The following is a 15,446-nucleotide window of genomic DNA, read 5'->3' as shown; positions in this document are numbered from 1 at the left end:
TAACCCCTGTGCATCTTTGGGTGTGACCCAAAAGAAAAAAAAAAGAAAGGAGGTAGGTCTGGGGCTGACAGTGTCCCACTTCCTCCACGTGCTCTCCTAGGCCTCACTGCAGGCCACCAGGCCGCCCGCCCCTGCTGGCTACTCGAGGATGACTGGACCTTCGTGGACTTCGTGTCCACACCAGGACCCTGCAGCTACCAGCTCCCACTCGGGTGCGCCCAGGTGAGAATCCCCGCCCTCCTGCAAAGGGAGCCCTGCTGGGGACAGACCCACAGTCCAGAGCCGGGGCGGACTGCACAGGACTGACCCAGCCGAGGCACTCACTGTCCCTCCCCTCGCCCACTCCACAGAGCCAGATGAGTTGTTCGCTGCGTGGCCACAACCAGGACAAGAAAAAGCCAACCCTGTTCTCGAAGATCACAGAGTTGAGCCGGGAAACAGAACATAAAGAAAAGGATTGCAATGTGATGTGATGAGTCCAGATGAACGGGGTCGGGCCAGAGACGGCACAGGAGGTAGGGCACAAATCCCCAGCATGATATGGTCCCCTAAGCCCTGCCAGGGGTCACTCCTGAGTATAGAGCCAGGAATAGCCCGTGAACATTGCTGGATATGGCAGGAAGGGAGGGGGAGGGCGAGAGGGGAAGGGAGAGGGAGGGAGGAAGGCAGGCAGGCTAACAGGGAATACGGAGAAGAGAGAGCACAGAAAGTGGCGTTACTGTCGTGTCCGGGGCATAATCAAGCAAGATTCCACAGGAGGAACTTCAGCTGGGCTCTGAAGTGGTTGAGCTTGTGCAGAAGGAGCAGTGGAGAGCCCAGAGACTGTCGAGCAGAATCTCAGATTTGGAGTGAGAGGCTTGGGGGTGGGGGGGGATTCCAGCTCTGCCCTGACTAGCTGGCGATGCCAGGCAACCCTCCTGACACCCATGAATCCCAGCGCCTGTGTCTGAGGAACAGGAGCTTTCCGGCACATAGGTGGATATGACCCATCAAGTTAAGAGGATGCTTTGAAATTCCTTTGTAAACTGTAAGCGGAAACTAGTTCCAGCTCTCAGTTTCAGGTATGTTTACGTTTGCTACCCCTCTGGGAGAGGGGCAAAGGGATTCCAAGGACTATGGACAGCAAGACCACAAGGTTAACGCCGCTGTACACACACTACCTAAGCTATTGTAGCACTGCAGCACTGTCCTCCCGTTGTTCATTGATTTGCTCGAGCGGGCCCAGTAACATCTCCATTGTGAGACTTGCTGTTACTGTGTTTGGGATATCCAATACGTCACGGGGAGCTTGCCAGGCTTTGCTGTGCCGGCGAGATACTCTCAGTAGCTTGCCGGGCTCTTCGAGAGGAGCAGGGGAATCGAACTTGGGTCAGCCGGGTTGGCCACGTGCAAGGCAAACGCCCTACCCGCTATGCTATCACTCCAGCCCACCTAAACTATTATAATTTTTTTTAAAAAAAGAAAAAGAAAAAAAGAAAGAAAAACCCAGTAGATTTTAAAAAGAAAGCGATCTCAAGGGAAGTCAAATAATGGGTTCAAGCTCCTGGCCTGGGAGGGCCTGGCTGGGAACAGGGAGGTTCCTTGTTCCTCCCGCTGCAGGAACTCATTTCTGGGACACAAGAGGGCTGGCTTACACCCACTGAGTACAGTGGGTGTAAGGGGCTTTTTCGGTTGTTTTTTGGTTTTGGGGGGGGAGGAGGGAGAGACACACCTGCCATGCTCAGAAGTTACTCCTGACTCTGCATCAGGAATTATTCCTGGCAGTGCTCAGGGACCCTATGGGAAGCCAGGGATCGAACTCCTGGCAGTGCTCAGGGACCCTATGGGAAGTCAGGTATCGAACTCGTCTCAGCCACGTGCAAGGCCAACCCTGTGCCCGCTGCATTATGGCACCAGCCCCGTACCTGCAGTTCTGATGGAAGCCTTGTGGCTGGCGTGCTGTCTGAGAGCCGTGGCCTGCTGCGCTCGGAAGGCCTGCAAGTCCTCCTCATCCAGGGCAATGTCCCCGAGGAAGGCAGCTAGAGAGAAAAGGAAGGGGCCCGTCAGTCCTCTTACCCGACGCAGGCGCCCCGCACACATGAGCACCACCTGTAACCACTCAGCAACCGTAATTTCCAAACGCCTCCGATGGCCAACAGCTCCCAGATGCTCCTGGGCGTGCCGCTGACGCCATGGCTCCGCGACACGGACAGAGGGAGCGCCCACCTTGGCCAGGGAGCGCTCTTTAAACAGTCGCAAGACAGAAGAGACCCCTGTTCCCAAGGGGCCAACCCTCAACAACACACAAGTCAACGGATTCCAGATGGGGACGGAGACTCTGAAGGGAATACGAGGACACCAGTCTCTCCTGGGCCGTACTCACACCGCTCACTCAACCAGCGTCCTGTGTGCTCCGGGCCGGGGAGGGACAGACACCAGGACACTCAGCGGAGTGTCCCAGCCAGGAGGAAAGGACCGCACGCTTCTCAAGGGGATGCCAATTCTGGGGTTCTTTCCCTGGAGGACGAAAGGCCCTGGGGTGGGGAGGAGTAGGGGGGAAAAGCCCCCCCTAACGGGTCATTTTAATTTGCAGAGCTGGGGAGTGAGGCTTCAGGAGGGATGAACTGCGGCCAGACTTCGTCTGCTTTTTTGAGATGCGGGGGCCAGGAGCAAGCAGGGCTGAGGCCTAGGGCTGAGCTCTTTGGAAGGGGCTCAGATGTGTGCTTCATGCTGGGCTGGGCTGGGCGTTGGGGGGGGGGGGCAGCCAGTCTGGGCTGGAGGTGGGGCAGCTTCCCTGCAGCTCCGCCCAGGGACACATCTGCTTCTCATTGAGCGTGGCCCAGGCCTGGCGGGCAGCAAACACAAATTGTTTTAACCTTGAGGCCTTGCACACAGGTTTCTCTCCCCCAGATGGCCCACTGGGTGGACACACACCCACATCCCCCCCCCCCCACACACACACAGAGTTCATTAAACACACACACAGAGTTCATTAAATACACACACACACACACACACACACACACACACACAGAGTATTACACCCAGAACCGGACACAGGGGGTCAGAGTTCCTATAGACACGTGGTATTCTCCACACCCACTACTATCACACACGGCGCTTGTGGGGAAGCATGGTCTTCCCTTTGCAGACTGAACACCACACCATGCCACGCCACACACACACGCAGTAATGTTTGCTGAGATAACACACCATTCACATCAATACTCTTCAGACCTACAAACACTTTCCCAGAGACACACACTCCTTCAGACGGGAGGAGACCCGGACCAGCAGAAGGTGGACTAAGGATTTCCGAAGTTTCCCAGGAGGACCTTCCATTCTGCAGATAAGGAAACTGAGGCCCAGGGGGCCGTGACTTAGCTGAGACTGTACTGGACCTGTAACTCCAGCCTCCTGGTTTCCAAGCCAGCGGGGACTGCACTGGCCCCTGTTCATGGCCCTCCGGTGGACTCCATTTTGTGAATATATACATCCACAAAAAGAGACATTCGCAAGCACAAATAAAGACGCCTGTGGTCACAGGGAGTCCTAAAACACACATGCACAAGCTCCAACACATACAGGCCAACTGCAAGCTCCAACCCATCAGACCGGCAGCAGAGTGGCGTCCTGCAGCAAGAACATGGAGAGCTCCGTGGTGCTTTCCCAGGTGACGAAGTGCCTTCGCAGGAGTGAGTTCACCGGTCCTGGCCCACCCAGGACATGCCCAATAAAGCATACTCCACCCATGCATTTGCTTAGGAGTGTCCCATTACAAGCTCCTGAGATGGTAACAAGTGGCTAGCTTCCAGCCTACCTCCCTGATTTTAGAGATCAGAACACTTGGGCTGAAGACAGGAAATGACATGTTCAAGGCCACCAGCTGCCACGGGGCTCTGAGTCTTCCACTACCTGAGAAAGATTCTTATTGCAGATGCCCTTCTCACTTGTCTTGGCCCAGTCATGGATGACACGGCAGAAGTCGCTTTTCAGCTCTTGTGTAAGGGTGGCCTCATCAAGGACTGGGCGGCTCTCTCCTGGGGAGCCAGACAGGAGGGGGTCCTCCCTGCCCACGTGGCACAGGCATGCACCTGCTGCACAAACGCCCCACACCTCTGCACACACACAGCCCTGCCTCCCACCCCACCCCCAAGGGCCTTGCCATCTACACACACAGCCGGACATGGCCCGTGAACTAGCTTTTGGCATCAGACAGACCTGCCTTTGAATCTCAGCTAGCTGACAGACCCTCTAAACCCAACTGTATCTCCCTTGGCCTCACACAAAAAGGAGTTTCTAAGAGAATATGTCTCTTGGGGCTCTTGCTTGGAAGAAGCCTATGAGCAAAGCACCTATCGAGTGGGGGCAAGGGCTCCAAGGGTTGGGCACATGCAGTGCATGAATGGGTTCAATCTCCGGCACCCCGTGATCCTCTGGGCACTAGCAGGAATGACCCTGAGCACAGCAGGAACTGGCCCTGAGTACCGGGCTTGCCAGAACAAGAAGCCACCAAGGAGCTGGTGGCCCAGCCAGCACCCACCACTCCCTGCTCACGATGAGTATCACCTACTTACAACCCTGCAAGCTCAGGTCCATCTTTCCACTGTGCAGCCCCAGGCAGGGGCTTTCCAGCTGCATGAAGCCCCCAAGTGCTCAGAAACACACTATGAGTTTCCACTGCAGGGCCCAGGGGTAGACGGAGAGGGCAGGACCCGCATTGGTGCTGTCACAGTGGAAGAATGCGTGGGAGCCAGGGTTGGGTCGGTCGGGAGCTAGGCCCAAGGGCCAGTCCGTGGACCAGTTCCCCCGGCAGCAGCTGGGATTCGGGTGCTCATCCTGCCCCATGAGTAGCCCTGCCTGGGTCAGAGTCAGGGAGAAGCTGTTTGCTTGCTGGAGGCTCATGGCTGGGAACACAAGCCGAGCCCTGTGACCCCTCCAAGGTGGCGTTGGGGGCTGGAGCAATAATAGCACAGCGGGGAGGGCGTTTGCCTTGCACACGGCTGACCTGGGTTCGGTCTCCAGCATCCCATTTGGTCCCCTGAGCCCCGCCAGGAGTAATTCCTGAGTACATGAGCCAGGAGTAACCCCTGAGAGCACCGCCGGGTGTGACCCAAAAAAGAAAAATAGAAAAAAGAAAAAGGTGGCTTGGGCCCCACATGCACAGCTGAACTCACTTGCCCTGCCAGAGCATGACCCACCTACACATGTGCGCCAACACACTTAACCCTTTCCCTGCGTTAGCGGTGTTTTCAGATAGGCACAAATGCAGCCCCCCCCCAACACACACACACACACACACACACACACACACACACACAGAGCCCAGGAAATACCCTTAAAAGGAGAAGGGTGGAGAGGAGAGATGGAGAGCAGGAGAGGAAGAAGGGAGACTGGCCAATTCCCAGACATCCCGGGGGCCCTAAGGAGTAGACTCCCTGCCCACCCCCCACCCCCGCCCCAGTTCTTGGCTGTTCTTTCTCCAGGGGAGTCCCTGGTCCTTTCCCTCCAAGTCCAAGGAGGTGGTGAGTCTTTTCCTCCTCCCCCGGGGGCAGCTAAAAGAGAAGGTGACTCAGGGAGCAGGGGCCTAGGTGGTGGGTGACTCATCCCTGTCTGAGGGGAATGTGGTGAGAGGAGGAGATACTCTTCCAGCTCCAGAGCCCGCTGACCCCCCTGAGGCCGCTGATGTCTGAGCCGATGCCCAAGGGCCCCCTGGTGAGGCTGGACCAGGCTGCCTGAGGCCTCCTCGGGAGCAAGTGTGGCCTCTCCTGCCCCCAGGCCCTCTAAGAGTCCTTGTGGGCTGAGCAACCACCAGGTGCTCGGGGAAGGAGATGGCGTGATGGCGTGACAGCCCAGCCGACACACAGGACAGCAAGGCTGACTCCGGACTCCCGGGAGGGCACAAGACGCACCTGGAGGAAGCAGTTGGGAGCCCAGCTCGGGCAGCTGCCTGCCCGCTGTCCTTTCTGGTCCACCCAGAGACACGGGCGCCTCTGGACCTCGAGGGGTGCGTCTACCCTGCAGGGTAGGAGCCAAGGGACCGACCATGCTGGCAAGGGGTCACCCGCAGTGAAGGGCCCGTGAGGCCTTCTCCATGCTGCATTCCTCATGCCCACTCTGGCGCAGGGCAGGGGGGAGCTCAGGGTGCTGTCCAGACAGCGCCAGGTCAGGCCTGAGGGGTCACGGGGCCAGTGCAGGGGGGAGACGGTAACAGTCGGGAGCTGCACTGAACGGACAGTGAGCAGGCGGCAGGATGCAGGACTGTCCCTGTCTGCACCTGAGGCTCAGCTGGTCAGGCTCTGTGGTCTCTGGGCCTTCCCAGATCTGGCCCAGCTCCCCACCAGCCTCCCCCTGAAGCCCTCGAGTCACTGAGCTCCAGGGAGCAGGAAGTCTGGGGAACAGAGCCCATTCGGCTTGGAAACACAGGCCCATTTCCAAGTAGCGGTGAAACCTGTCTACTCTGACCCAGCCTACCTCCTCCACGAGGACCCCCCCAAGCTTTCAAATTGACTGGGACCCATTTCTCCGCCTCTACCCCCCCCCCCGAGTGCTGCGGGGAGCAAAGGGTTTGTGGGCCAGACGGTTTCCGTCCCAGATGGCTCTTGTAGTTGGGGGGTTGCACCACACTAGGCTGTGCTCAGAGCTTACTCCTGGCTGTCCTAGGGGACCACATGTGGTGCTGGTGAATGCACCGGGGTCAGCATGTCCAAGAGAATCACATTAACCCCCGTAATGTCTCTCCACCTCCCTCCCCAAGTCAACGCTTAACATCATCACTGGTGGCTGGTTACTGGCCTGCGGGACTCCAAGCTCTGGAGGAATGCCCCAACCTCTCCCCAGCATCTCACTGTCTGAATACGTCAGGCCAGGCCAGCACATTAGGCGCTTGGGAAAAGTACATCAGATGAGTGAGTGAGTAAGGGACACTGGGACAGGTCAGGGAGACACTCCCTTTCCCTGAAAACCAAGCCTACGCCCTAAAATGAAAATGTAAAAATGAAAGGGTCCAAAGCACAGAGCAAAGGGTAGGCGACCAACATTTATTAAGGGTTTACTGTGAGTTACGCTCAAGTTGTTTCCCAGATGTTCTTATTTCCACTTTACCACCAAGTCTAGAGACCTATTACCAGCACCACCTTATGAGTGAGAAAACAAAAGGCCAGATGTGTGCATTCCCATGCCTGTGGAGGCACAGCTAAGGAGCCCAGGTCCAGGACCAGCCTGGAAGCCCTTACTGTCCACTCAGCCTCATGTCCAGTGAGAAAAATGACAGCTGACACCCAGTCCAAGAGTGCGACAGAAGGGGTTTCCTGCAGTTTGCTGAGATCCCAACACCCAAAGAAGGGTCCCCAGGGTAAGGACGGGAGTGACAACCGTGGCCCCTACACCCCCCCCACACACACACACCCCTTACTTTCCCCCACCCTGCAAACACTCTCAGGACTCCAGGAACTGTGTGCTGCCCTGCCCTGCCTGTGAGGACAGGCTGCAATCAGGCCGGAAGCCGGAAAGGTTCTGCTCTGCCCTGAGCGTTCCCGACCCAGACAGCATGTCCTAGACCTGTCCCAGGTCATCCCGTCAGTGACTTGCCATCTGGTCGGTCCAAAAGGCAGGACCCCTCCGAGTGCAGCAGAGTTGAAGGGGGTGACACAGGGTTTGAGTGCAAGTGCACCTGCACACACACGTTCGCACATGCACACACGCACCTGCACGCACTCGGAGGCACATGCACACCCCCCGCATGCACACACGCACCTGCACACACCCGTAAGCACACGCACACCCCTGCATGCACACACATCCCTTCATGCACCCATCTGCATGCATGTGCACACACATTGAGAGTCAAGGGCTGTGACCTCAGCCTAGTACCTCCCTGGTGTATGCAGGGGACTGCCCTGCGGTATCTGAGCGGTATCCTCCAGCTCTGCACCCCGACTTGGTTTGAGGGGTGGGAGGCCCACACACACACAGGACAGAGGCGGCCTCTAGGTCTGACTGCTCTGGCTTTGACAGCTATCTTGGGGGGGGGACCCGAGGGAGCTGGAGCTCAGAGAATCCTTGAAAACTTTCTCTGCTTAAGACTGTGTGTCTGAAGACCAGCCAAGCTCCCTGGGGATGCAGGCCTGGGGGCAGGGGGGGGGGGGGAGGACCGTGGGACAGATGTTGCCTCGGGGCGCAGCCCAGACAGACAGACTGGAAAACACCAGTGTCCTGCAGCCGAGGAAACACACACACACACACACACACACACACGCGCGCGCGCACAGACACACAGACACAAACACACAGACACAGACACACACACACACATACACACGGACACACACACAAACGGGCGGCTAGAAAAGTTTCCTGCGAGAGGAAAAGCGTCCTCGGCGGGCAGGTTTCTCCCGGGACGGGGGCGCTTCTTTCTGGGATCCCAGCGAGACCCGAGGCACAAGGCGGCGGCCGCGTCCGCCAACAGCAGCGAAACTTCGGTGCTACAAGTCCCCCCAAACTTCCCCTCCCTCTCTCCCTCGTTCTTTTGTTCCCCTCGGCATTGCCAACCAGGCAGCTCCCGGCTTCCCACACTGGACCGTCCTCCGCCCGCCTCCCCCCCACCCACCCCTCCCGAGCAGCTCGCGCCTCCCCGCGCGCGGCCCGCGCCGGCCACCCCGGGGCGGGGGGCTGGGGCGGGGGGGGGGGGGTCCGCCGGCCGGGGAGGGGAGGGGAGGGGCGCCTACCCGCCTTGCAGGGGTCTTTGTAGTTGAGGGGCTCCGGCTCGTCCTCGTCCCCCAGGTCATAGGTGTAGTCCGCCAGGTCGAGCGGGCGGCCGGGGCGCGGGAGGAGCAGCAGCAGCAGCAGCAGCAACGGCAGCAGCAGCAGCGGCGGCAGCGGCAGCGGCGGGCGGGCCACGCCGGGCATGATGCGGGCGCGCGGGCGGGCGGGCGGCGTTGGCGGCGGCGGCGGCGGCGGGTCGCGCCCGGACGCGGGAGCCCGGAGGGGAAGCGGAGACTGGAGGCAGGGGGAGGCGCTCCCCTCGCTCCCTCCTCCCGCTCCCCCGCGCTCTCCCTACCTCTCCCCCTTCCCTCGGCGCGCTCCCTCCTTCCTGTCTCCCGCCCCCTCGGCCGCCCGCTCGGCTTGCCCGCGGCCCCGGCGCCCCCAGCCTGCCCCGCTCCCCTTCCCGGCCTGGGCTCCCGGGCCCCGGCTCGCTCGCCCGCCCGCCGCCCCCCCGCCAGGGAAATGAGCTCGCTGGAGGGCGGGTTTTCGGCCGGAGCTCGGCCCCCCAAGGGCCGGGACCCGGCGGCGAGCCAGCCGGAGGCAGGCGGCGCGCCCTGCCCGGGGCCGGGGCCGAGCGCGCGGGGCGCGGGGCGCGGGCCGGGGGCGCGGGGCGCCCGGGGTACCGGGGTGCCGGGCCGCTCCCGCCCGCTGCCCTCTAGCGGCGGCCGCGCCCGCGCCCCCGAGCCGCCCGCCGTCCCGGCGCCCCGCGGCTCCGCCTGCGCCCCCGCGGGCTCCCCGACCCTCGCGCGCCCGCCCGCGCGCCCCGCGGCCCGGCTCGCTCCCCGCTCGCGTCGCGGTCCCTCGGCGCCGCCGCCGCCTCGGCCCCCCGGGGGACGCCACTGGAGGGCGCCTGAAGCCCGCGCATCGCGGCCACCGCTGCCCCGCGGTCCCGGGGCCCCGACTCCCCGGGCCTCCTCTGCTCCCCCGCGGCCCTGCCCTTCCGCTCCCACCGCGCAGGACGCAGGGCAGAGGGAGGAAGGAAGAGGGACACCCTTTGTTTTCAATCAGGCTGCTTTATTCTTTATGCTGGGAACCCCGGGCGCACAGGAACCCCCCCCACCCCCACTTCCTGGGCCCCCGGTGTGGGAAGCAGCAGCTTCCTGTCCGGCTGTCAAAGATCCTCTGCTAAGGCTGGGGGGTGGTCTTGACTGTCCTCTAGGGGCGTCCACGGGCCTGTGAAGCAAAGAAACGCTGATTTTTTATTATGTGGGGGTGGGGAGTCTGCGCACCCTCCCTCCCTGGAGCACCCCAGGTGGCCCCCTGAAGCCCACCCCCAGTGTCTGTCAAGTGTGGGGTGGCCCAGTCCCGGACTCTCCCACCCTGGCACTCACCTGAAGGTCCTAGATGTAGAAGAGGGGCACCTCCCCACACAGGGTCCCCACGGCGGGGCCCAGGAAGGCCAGGTCCCCAGATGATGGTGAGCCAGCGGGACCATTGCCTGCCTCCTGGCCCAGCTTGGAGGCCGGCATTTCCGGCTTGGCCTGCAAAGAGCACCTGAGCTGAGCCTGGGAATCGAGTTCTGTCTCTCTTGTGCAGGGGGTTGTCTGAGCCCGCGGTTCCTCACCAGGAATGAGGGGCTGTGTTGACATCAGAAGGCACTGGGGGTGTGAGTGGATCCCCCCAGGCCAGCAGTTTGACAGGGGTGAGGGCATACTGATAATGGAAAGGGTGGCACTCGCCTGGCACCCTGGGGGTGACGAACACCCATAGCCCCCTCTCAAGGCACACTCACCTGAAAGTCGTGGAATTTCCGAGCGAGAGCCTCAAGACTGGGGATGTTCTCCGGAGTCATCTTCATGATGTAGCAGCAGGTTCCTGGGGCTGGCTTGTAGGCGATCAGGAGCTGGGCACAGACACCCCACCACCAGAGTTCATTCTGGTCTACCTTGCCTCGTACACCCCCTAACCCTGGCTCTTGGCCACTTCCCGCTAAACTGGACATGGGAGGGAGTCAGACTAGACCCATGGGGCTCGGGCGCCACCCAGGAACCAAAGGGCTGGGGATGAGGAGAGATGGCCCAGCTGGGTGGTCCGGCACAACCTGGTTGCCCTGGTCCGAGGTGGGACTGATCCAGGTAGGACACACTCACCCGCTGGTAGTCATAGATGGCGAGACCAGTGGAGCCGATGGAGAAGGTGGCCGTGGTACCCACACGCTCGCTCAGGGCCAGGCGCTGCTGGGCCTCCGGCCCCCCGATGCTCATCTCCAGGACCTGGAGGAGGACACAGCGCTGCCTGGCATCCCACTTGCCTACCTTGCCCCCCACCACTCTGCCACTGGCCTTGGACAGGCTGCTGTGCCCCCACCCAGCCTCTGTCTAGCACGTCTTGCACCCTCTGTCCACCCAGCCCAGGCCTGCTCACCATCTCCGTGTGTTTCTGGCTCATGTGCAGACCCATGAGCAGGGCCCCCACGACCACCACGACCACCAGGACCACCACCACCACCACGATGAGAAGGCGTTTGAGGTGCAGCGGGCAGCAGGGGATGCCAAACCGGCCCCGTGGGGCTGCAGAGTAATCCTGAGGTGGGAGGGCAAGTAGTGCGGAGACAGGTGTGAGATCATGGGTGGGGGGTGTCCCCTCTTCTCCCTCTACAAGCTAGACACCCTCCCACCCCCTTCCGAGTCAGAAAAGCAGGTGCTATGACTGTAACAAGGAGGGCAGAGGAAATCCTAGAAGGCTTCCTGGAGAAGGTGGACTAGACTCCCAACAAGCTCCTGGCTGCCAAGAATAAAGATCTCCTTTAGACTCGGGAAAGCCTGCTCTGCCAGTTTCCTGCTATTTTTCCCCCCTAGAACCCCAGCACTCCAGTCTTACTCAGTCCCTCTATCCTGCCCCCCATTCCAAATATATGCGCTCTCCCTTTGCCCTTGCTACTCCTCTCTGCGACCCTCTGCTTTGTCCTTCTCCACTGGACACCACTCATTCCTCTGGAACCGACTCCGAGGTCACGTTCTCACACAGCTCCCTGCATCTGCCGAGGGACTTAACTGCCCTTTGTTCTCTGCACCCCGCTCACTGACCTCATGTTGCCTGCCATTGCCATCTCCCGCAGGGCCTCTGGCCTAGCTTGGCATAGTCCTGGGTCAGTGATGCCGAGACAGGCCCTGAGGTGGGAGGAAGGCACCCCCCGCCGCACTCCCACAGCCACGCACCCCAGCCCAGGTGTGCACCCACACTCACCGGCGGACTCTCCATCAAGACCTCTTTGCCGCCCACATCCATCTTGCTGCAGGCGATGTCCTCCCCTCAGCTCCCAGGTGTGACCTGGGTGGGTCTTATATGTTGCCCGGGGAGAGAGAGGGGACAGAGGTGAAAGGCCTGGGCCCTGCCCGCCAGCAGAGCCCTTGGCTTTGAAACCTGTTTGTTCCTGGCTCTCCAGCCACGAGAGCCCTCGATAAGCCAGCTGCAAGAGTGCCCGAGGGTCCTTGGCGCTGGCACCTGAGTCCTTCTGGCCGTGTGTGTGGAGAGCAGAGAGGGGAGCTGAGCACACTTGCCCTTGGGCAACCTGAACCTCTCACCGTGGGTGTTTTCCTGGCATGCCCGCCTTTCTTGCTGGCACCTGCCCCTCCGTCCTGTGGCTTTCCCGGCCAGGCGGATCGCTCAGGCAGCCAAGGGTCCGACCTGCCCCCCAGTGTCCTGCACTTTCCCCCCAGCAAGGGATGAGCTCCGGAAGTGAGAAGGCAGGGCTGGGAGACAGAGGGGCACGCTCTGGGCAGGGGGGCTCTGGGCACGAAACGCCTGCCGGAGCATCAGCCAACTTTTCCCTGGAGAACTCTACCTGCTCCGCCTTCGCCCACACATCTGGAACCCAAACCTCAGACTTGCTCTTTCTGATCCTAAAAGCTGGCGCCTCTGGTCATAAATTCTTCCTTGCTAAAGCAGTTTGAGTGAGTGTGTGTGTGTGGGGGGCATTTTGTTGTTGTTGTGTTGGGTTATTTTTTTTTCTTTTGCAGAGGGAGGGCATGTGTGTAAGTGAAGGCTTCTTTATTTTTCTGTTTTTACTTTTTTTTTTTTTGGCTTTTTGGGTCACACCCGGCAATACACAGGAGATACTCCTGGCTCTGCACTCAGAAAATACTCCTGGCGGTGCTTGGGGGACCATATGGGATGCTGGGAATCGAACCCGGATCAACTGCATGCAAGGCAAACGCCTTACCCGCTGTGCTATTGCTCCAGCCCCTCTGTTTTTACTTTTCTTTGCATTTATTTTGTGCTGGATGCCTTCCCGGCTCTCCATTTGGTCTCCTTGATTTCTTCTGGAACATCTTTTTCTTCTGTGCAGCTTCCTCTTCCGGCTTCAGAACCATCTGCCCTTTTCTGGTCGGGACCATCCCTGGGGACTGTGTCTGCCTGGAGGTGCCCTGTGGCCAGACTCTATCAGGAACCCACAGGGAGTTCTCTCTGCCTTGAAAGCGGGCATGGTAAACACACAACCCTCGGGACTCTCAGCCCTATACCCAGAAACCTCTGTCTGACCTGGGCTTAATACCTTTGTAACTCTTCCACGTTGCTTCCAGAAAGTGACGTCCGTCAGGTACTGGTGGCTTTTCAGATAGAGACCATCAAGGCTCAGGTGGTTCTGTGAATTTTTTTTCTTTTTTCTTTGCTTTTTGGATCACACCCAGCAATGCTCAGGGGTTACTCCTGGCTCTGCACTCAGGAATTACTCTTGGCAGTGCTCAGGGGACCACATGGGATGCTGGGAATCAAACCTGGGTCGGCCAGTACAGAACAAATGCCCTACCCACTGTGCTATCACTCCAACCCCATTTGTGAATATTTTTAAAGTGAGCTTGATGCTCTGTACCTCTGGCTGGGTGTGAATTTTGGGGGGGTTCTGAGTCGAGGGAATAGAAAACTTTTTTCTGCAATGGCCTTGGGCTGCTTTGCACGGGTGCTCTGGATGGTTGACCGCAGATTCATATGTTCATGTCTGACGCTTCTTTTAAGTTTTTTGGGGGGACCTCTGCTGGTTCTGTGTCAAGGGACCCTGTGGTGTCAGAGATTGAACCCAGGGCTCCAGCAGGCAAAGCCTGTTCTCCGACCCTCTGTACTGTCTCTGCAACCCCTGACAGGGCTAGCCGGCCTTGCCCGGGACTAGGTGTGACCACTGCCAGGTTTGGGGGCTGCTTCTCAGCCCTCTGTACGACCCTTTTTATATCCTGATCCTTTTTATATCCCTCATCCTAGCCGTGTCCTGATGGTGCTGTGCACCCAAACAGGGATCGGGGATTAGTTCTTCTCCCAAAGCCATCCCGGTGGCTTTGTTTTACTGAACCCTGGCATCCATGAGCAAGTAAGTTCAGCTTCCCTTCCCACTCCTCTTTTGAGCTCCCCACCTGATCCTCCTTAGACTTCAGCCCAGTTCCTGTCCCCCACCGCTTGACCCCGACCCTCAGTCATGTACTGGCCCCTGCTCTCTAGTCTGGACAAACACCCCTGTGACCACTAGGGCTCTCAGCCTCAAGGTTGCATCACAGCTGAGCATCCGGTTGAGAGCCCCTGAGAGGCCCAGGGAAGCAGAAAGGGAGGCAAGTGTTTGCACCCACCCTCAGCTGCCCCTTTAAATATTTGCTTTAGCCCCTAGCAGTCAGAGTCCTAGCAGCTTCAGTGGCCGAAGGGGGGTGGGTTGCGGAAGGGGGGCTCGGCCCCCTGTTAGCTATGAGGCCTCAGCTGGTGCAGGTGCCAGATGTAGGCGACAGCCCGCCCGCAGTGCCCAGGAGCCCCCACTCCCACCCCCAGTTGTCCTGGCAACACTGGGATTGATGGGCTGACTCACGAGCACTGGGCGCGAGCCAGGTGGGCAGCCGGCCAGCGGGAGCGCCAAAGAGAAGTGCAGGCATCCCGGGATCCCTGTGGGCATCTCAGGGGCCGCCCAGTCCAGCTGTGGGCTCTTTCTGAGCGAGCATTGTGAGCAGGGCTTGCTGTCCCCACTGCAGCGGGGAAAGGGGCGCTCTCAGAGAGAACCCTCTGTTCCCTGGGCCCTCGGTCACTGCCGCCGCCGCCACAGCAGCGGCCCGGCCCATAGTTCTCACAAGCATTGTGGCACTTGCTCTTCTTTCTTAGATTCTGCTATTTTTTTTCCAAGGGCACAACTAACAGGCACCAATGTCCTGCTGGCAGTGTGAGGTGGGCATCCTGGATGCTTGGGAAACTTTGTGGTGCCAGGGATGTGATTCGGGGCCACTACCACCTGAACCATCTCCTTGGTTCCTTTGCTTTGCTTTCATCTTTTGTTTTGTTTTGTTTTGTTTTTTGGGTCACACCTGGCAGCGATGCTCAGGGGTTACTCCTGGCTTTGTATTCAGGAATTACTCCTGGCAGTGCTCAGGGGATCATGTGATTGAACCGGAGTTGGCCGCATGCAAGGCAAACACCCTACCCATTGTACAATCACTCCAGCCCCTAATTTTTTTTTTTTTTGGAGGAGATCTCAGGGGCCTGTGGGCCAATCACAGTGGTACACAGCAGTATACAGCCAGCCAGGCCAGAGAGTTCAATGCTTGCCCCTCCTGATGCAGTGTTGATTGGGGCAGTGCTTGGGGACCACCAGCAGTACCCTGTGCTGGGAGTCGAGTCTGGGTCCAGGTGCATGTCGGAAATGCAGCCCTGACCTCTGAGCTACCTCTGCAGTTCTGCTTTGTCTTTCTTTTCTTTCTTTTTTTTTTCTTTTGCTTTTTGGGTCACACCCGGCAACG

The 15,446-nt window shown here is 59.5% G+C and overlaps 2 protein-coding genes across 2 annotated transcripts in view; both read right to left on the bottom strand.

Moving 5' to 3' along the window:
- Nucleotides 1-9,116, bottom strand: part of BMP1 (bone morphogenetic protein 1) — a 41,062-nt gene extending 31,946 nt beyond the window's left edge. The window contains exons 1-2 of the mRNA XM_056118978.1: nt 8,706-9,116; nt 1,905-2,018 (exon numbers count right to left, since the gene is read on the bottom strand). Of these exons, the coding sequence (XP_055974953.1) occupies nt 1,905-2,018; nt 8,706-8,886 (295 nt within the window). The 5' untranslated portion in view covers nt 8,887-9,116. The remainder of the gene's footprint in view (nt 1-1,904; nt 2,019-8,705) is intronic.
- Nucleotides 9,117-9,735: 619 nt separating this feature from the next.
- SFTPC (surfactant protein C) lies at nt 9,736-12,039 on the bottom strand. The gene is made up of 6 exons (XM_056118990.1): nt 11,929-12,039; nt 11,107-11,265; nt 10,833-10,955; nt 10,475-10,585; nt 10,074-10,223; nt 9,736-9,915 (listed from the first exon to the last, which is right to left on the bottom strand). The coding sequence occupies exons 1-5, from the start codon at nt 11,968-11,970 to the stop codon at nt 10,083-10,085; spliced, it is 576 nt and encodes a 191-aa protein (XP_055974965.1). The 5' UTR covers nt 11,971-12,039; the 3' UTR covers nt 9,736-9,915; nt 10,074-10,082.
- Nucleotides 12,040-15,446: the final 3,407 nt, after the last annotated feature.

The sequence above is a fragment of the Sorex fumeus genome, unplaced genomic scaffold (genome assembly GCF_029834395.1).
Source record: "Sorex fumeus unplaced genomic scaffold, SorFum_2.1 ptg000039l, whole genome shotgun sequence".
Taxonomy (NCBI): domain Eukaryota; kingdom Metazoa; phylum Chordata; class Mammalia; order Eulipotyphla; family Soricidae; genus Sorex; species Sorex fumeus.
Note: the sequence above shows the minus strand (reverse complement) of the source record. Positions and strands in the feature narration are given on the sequence as shown.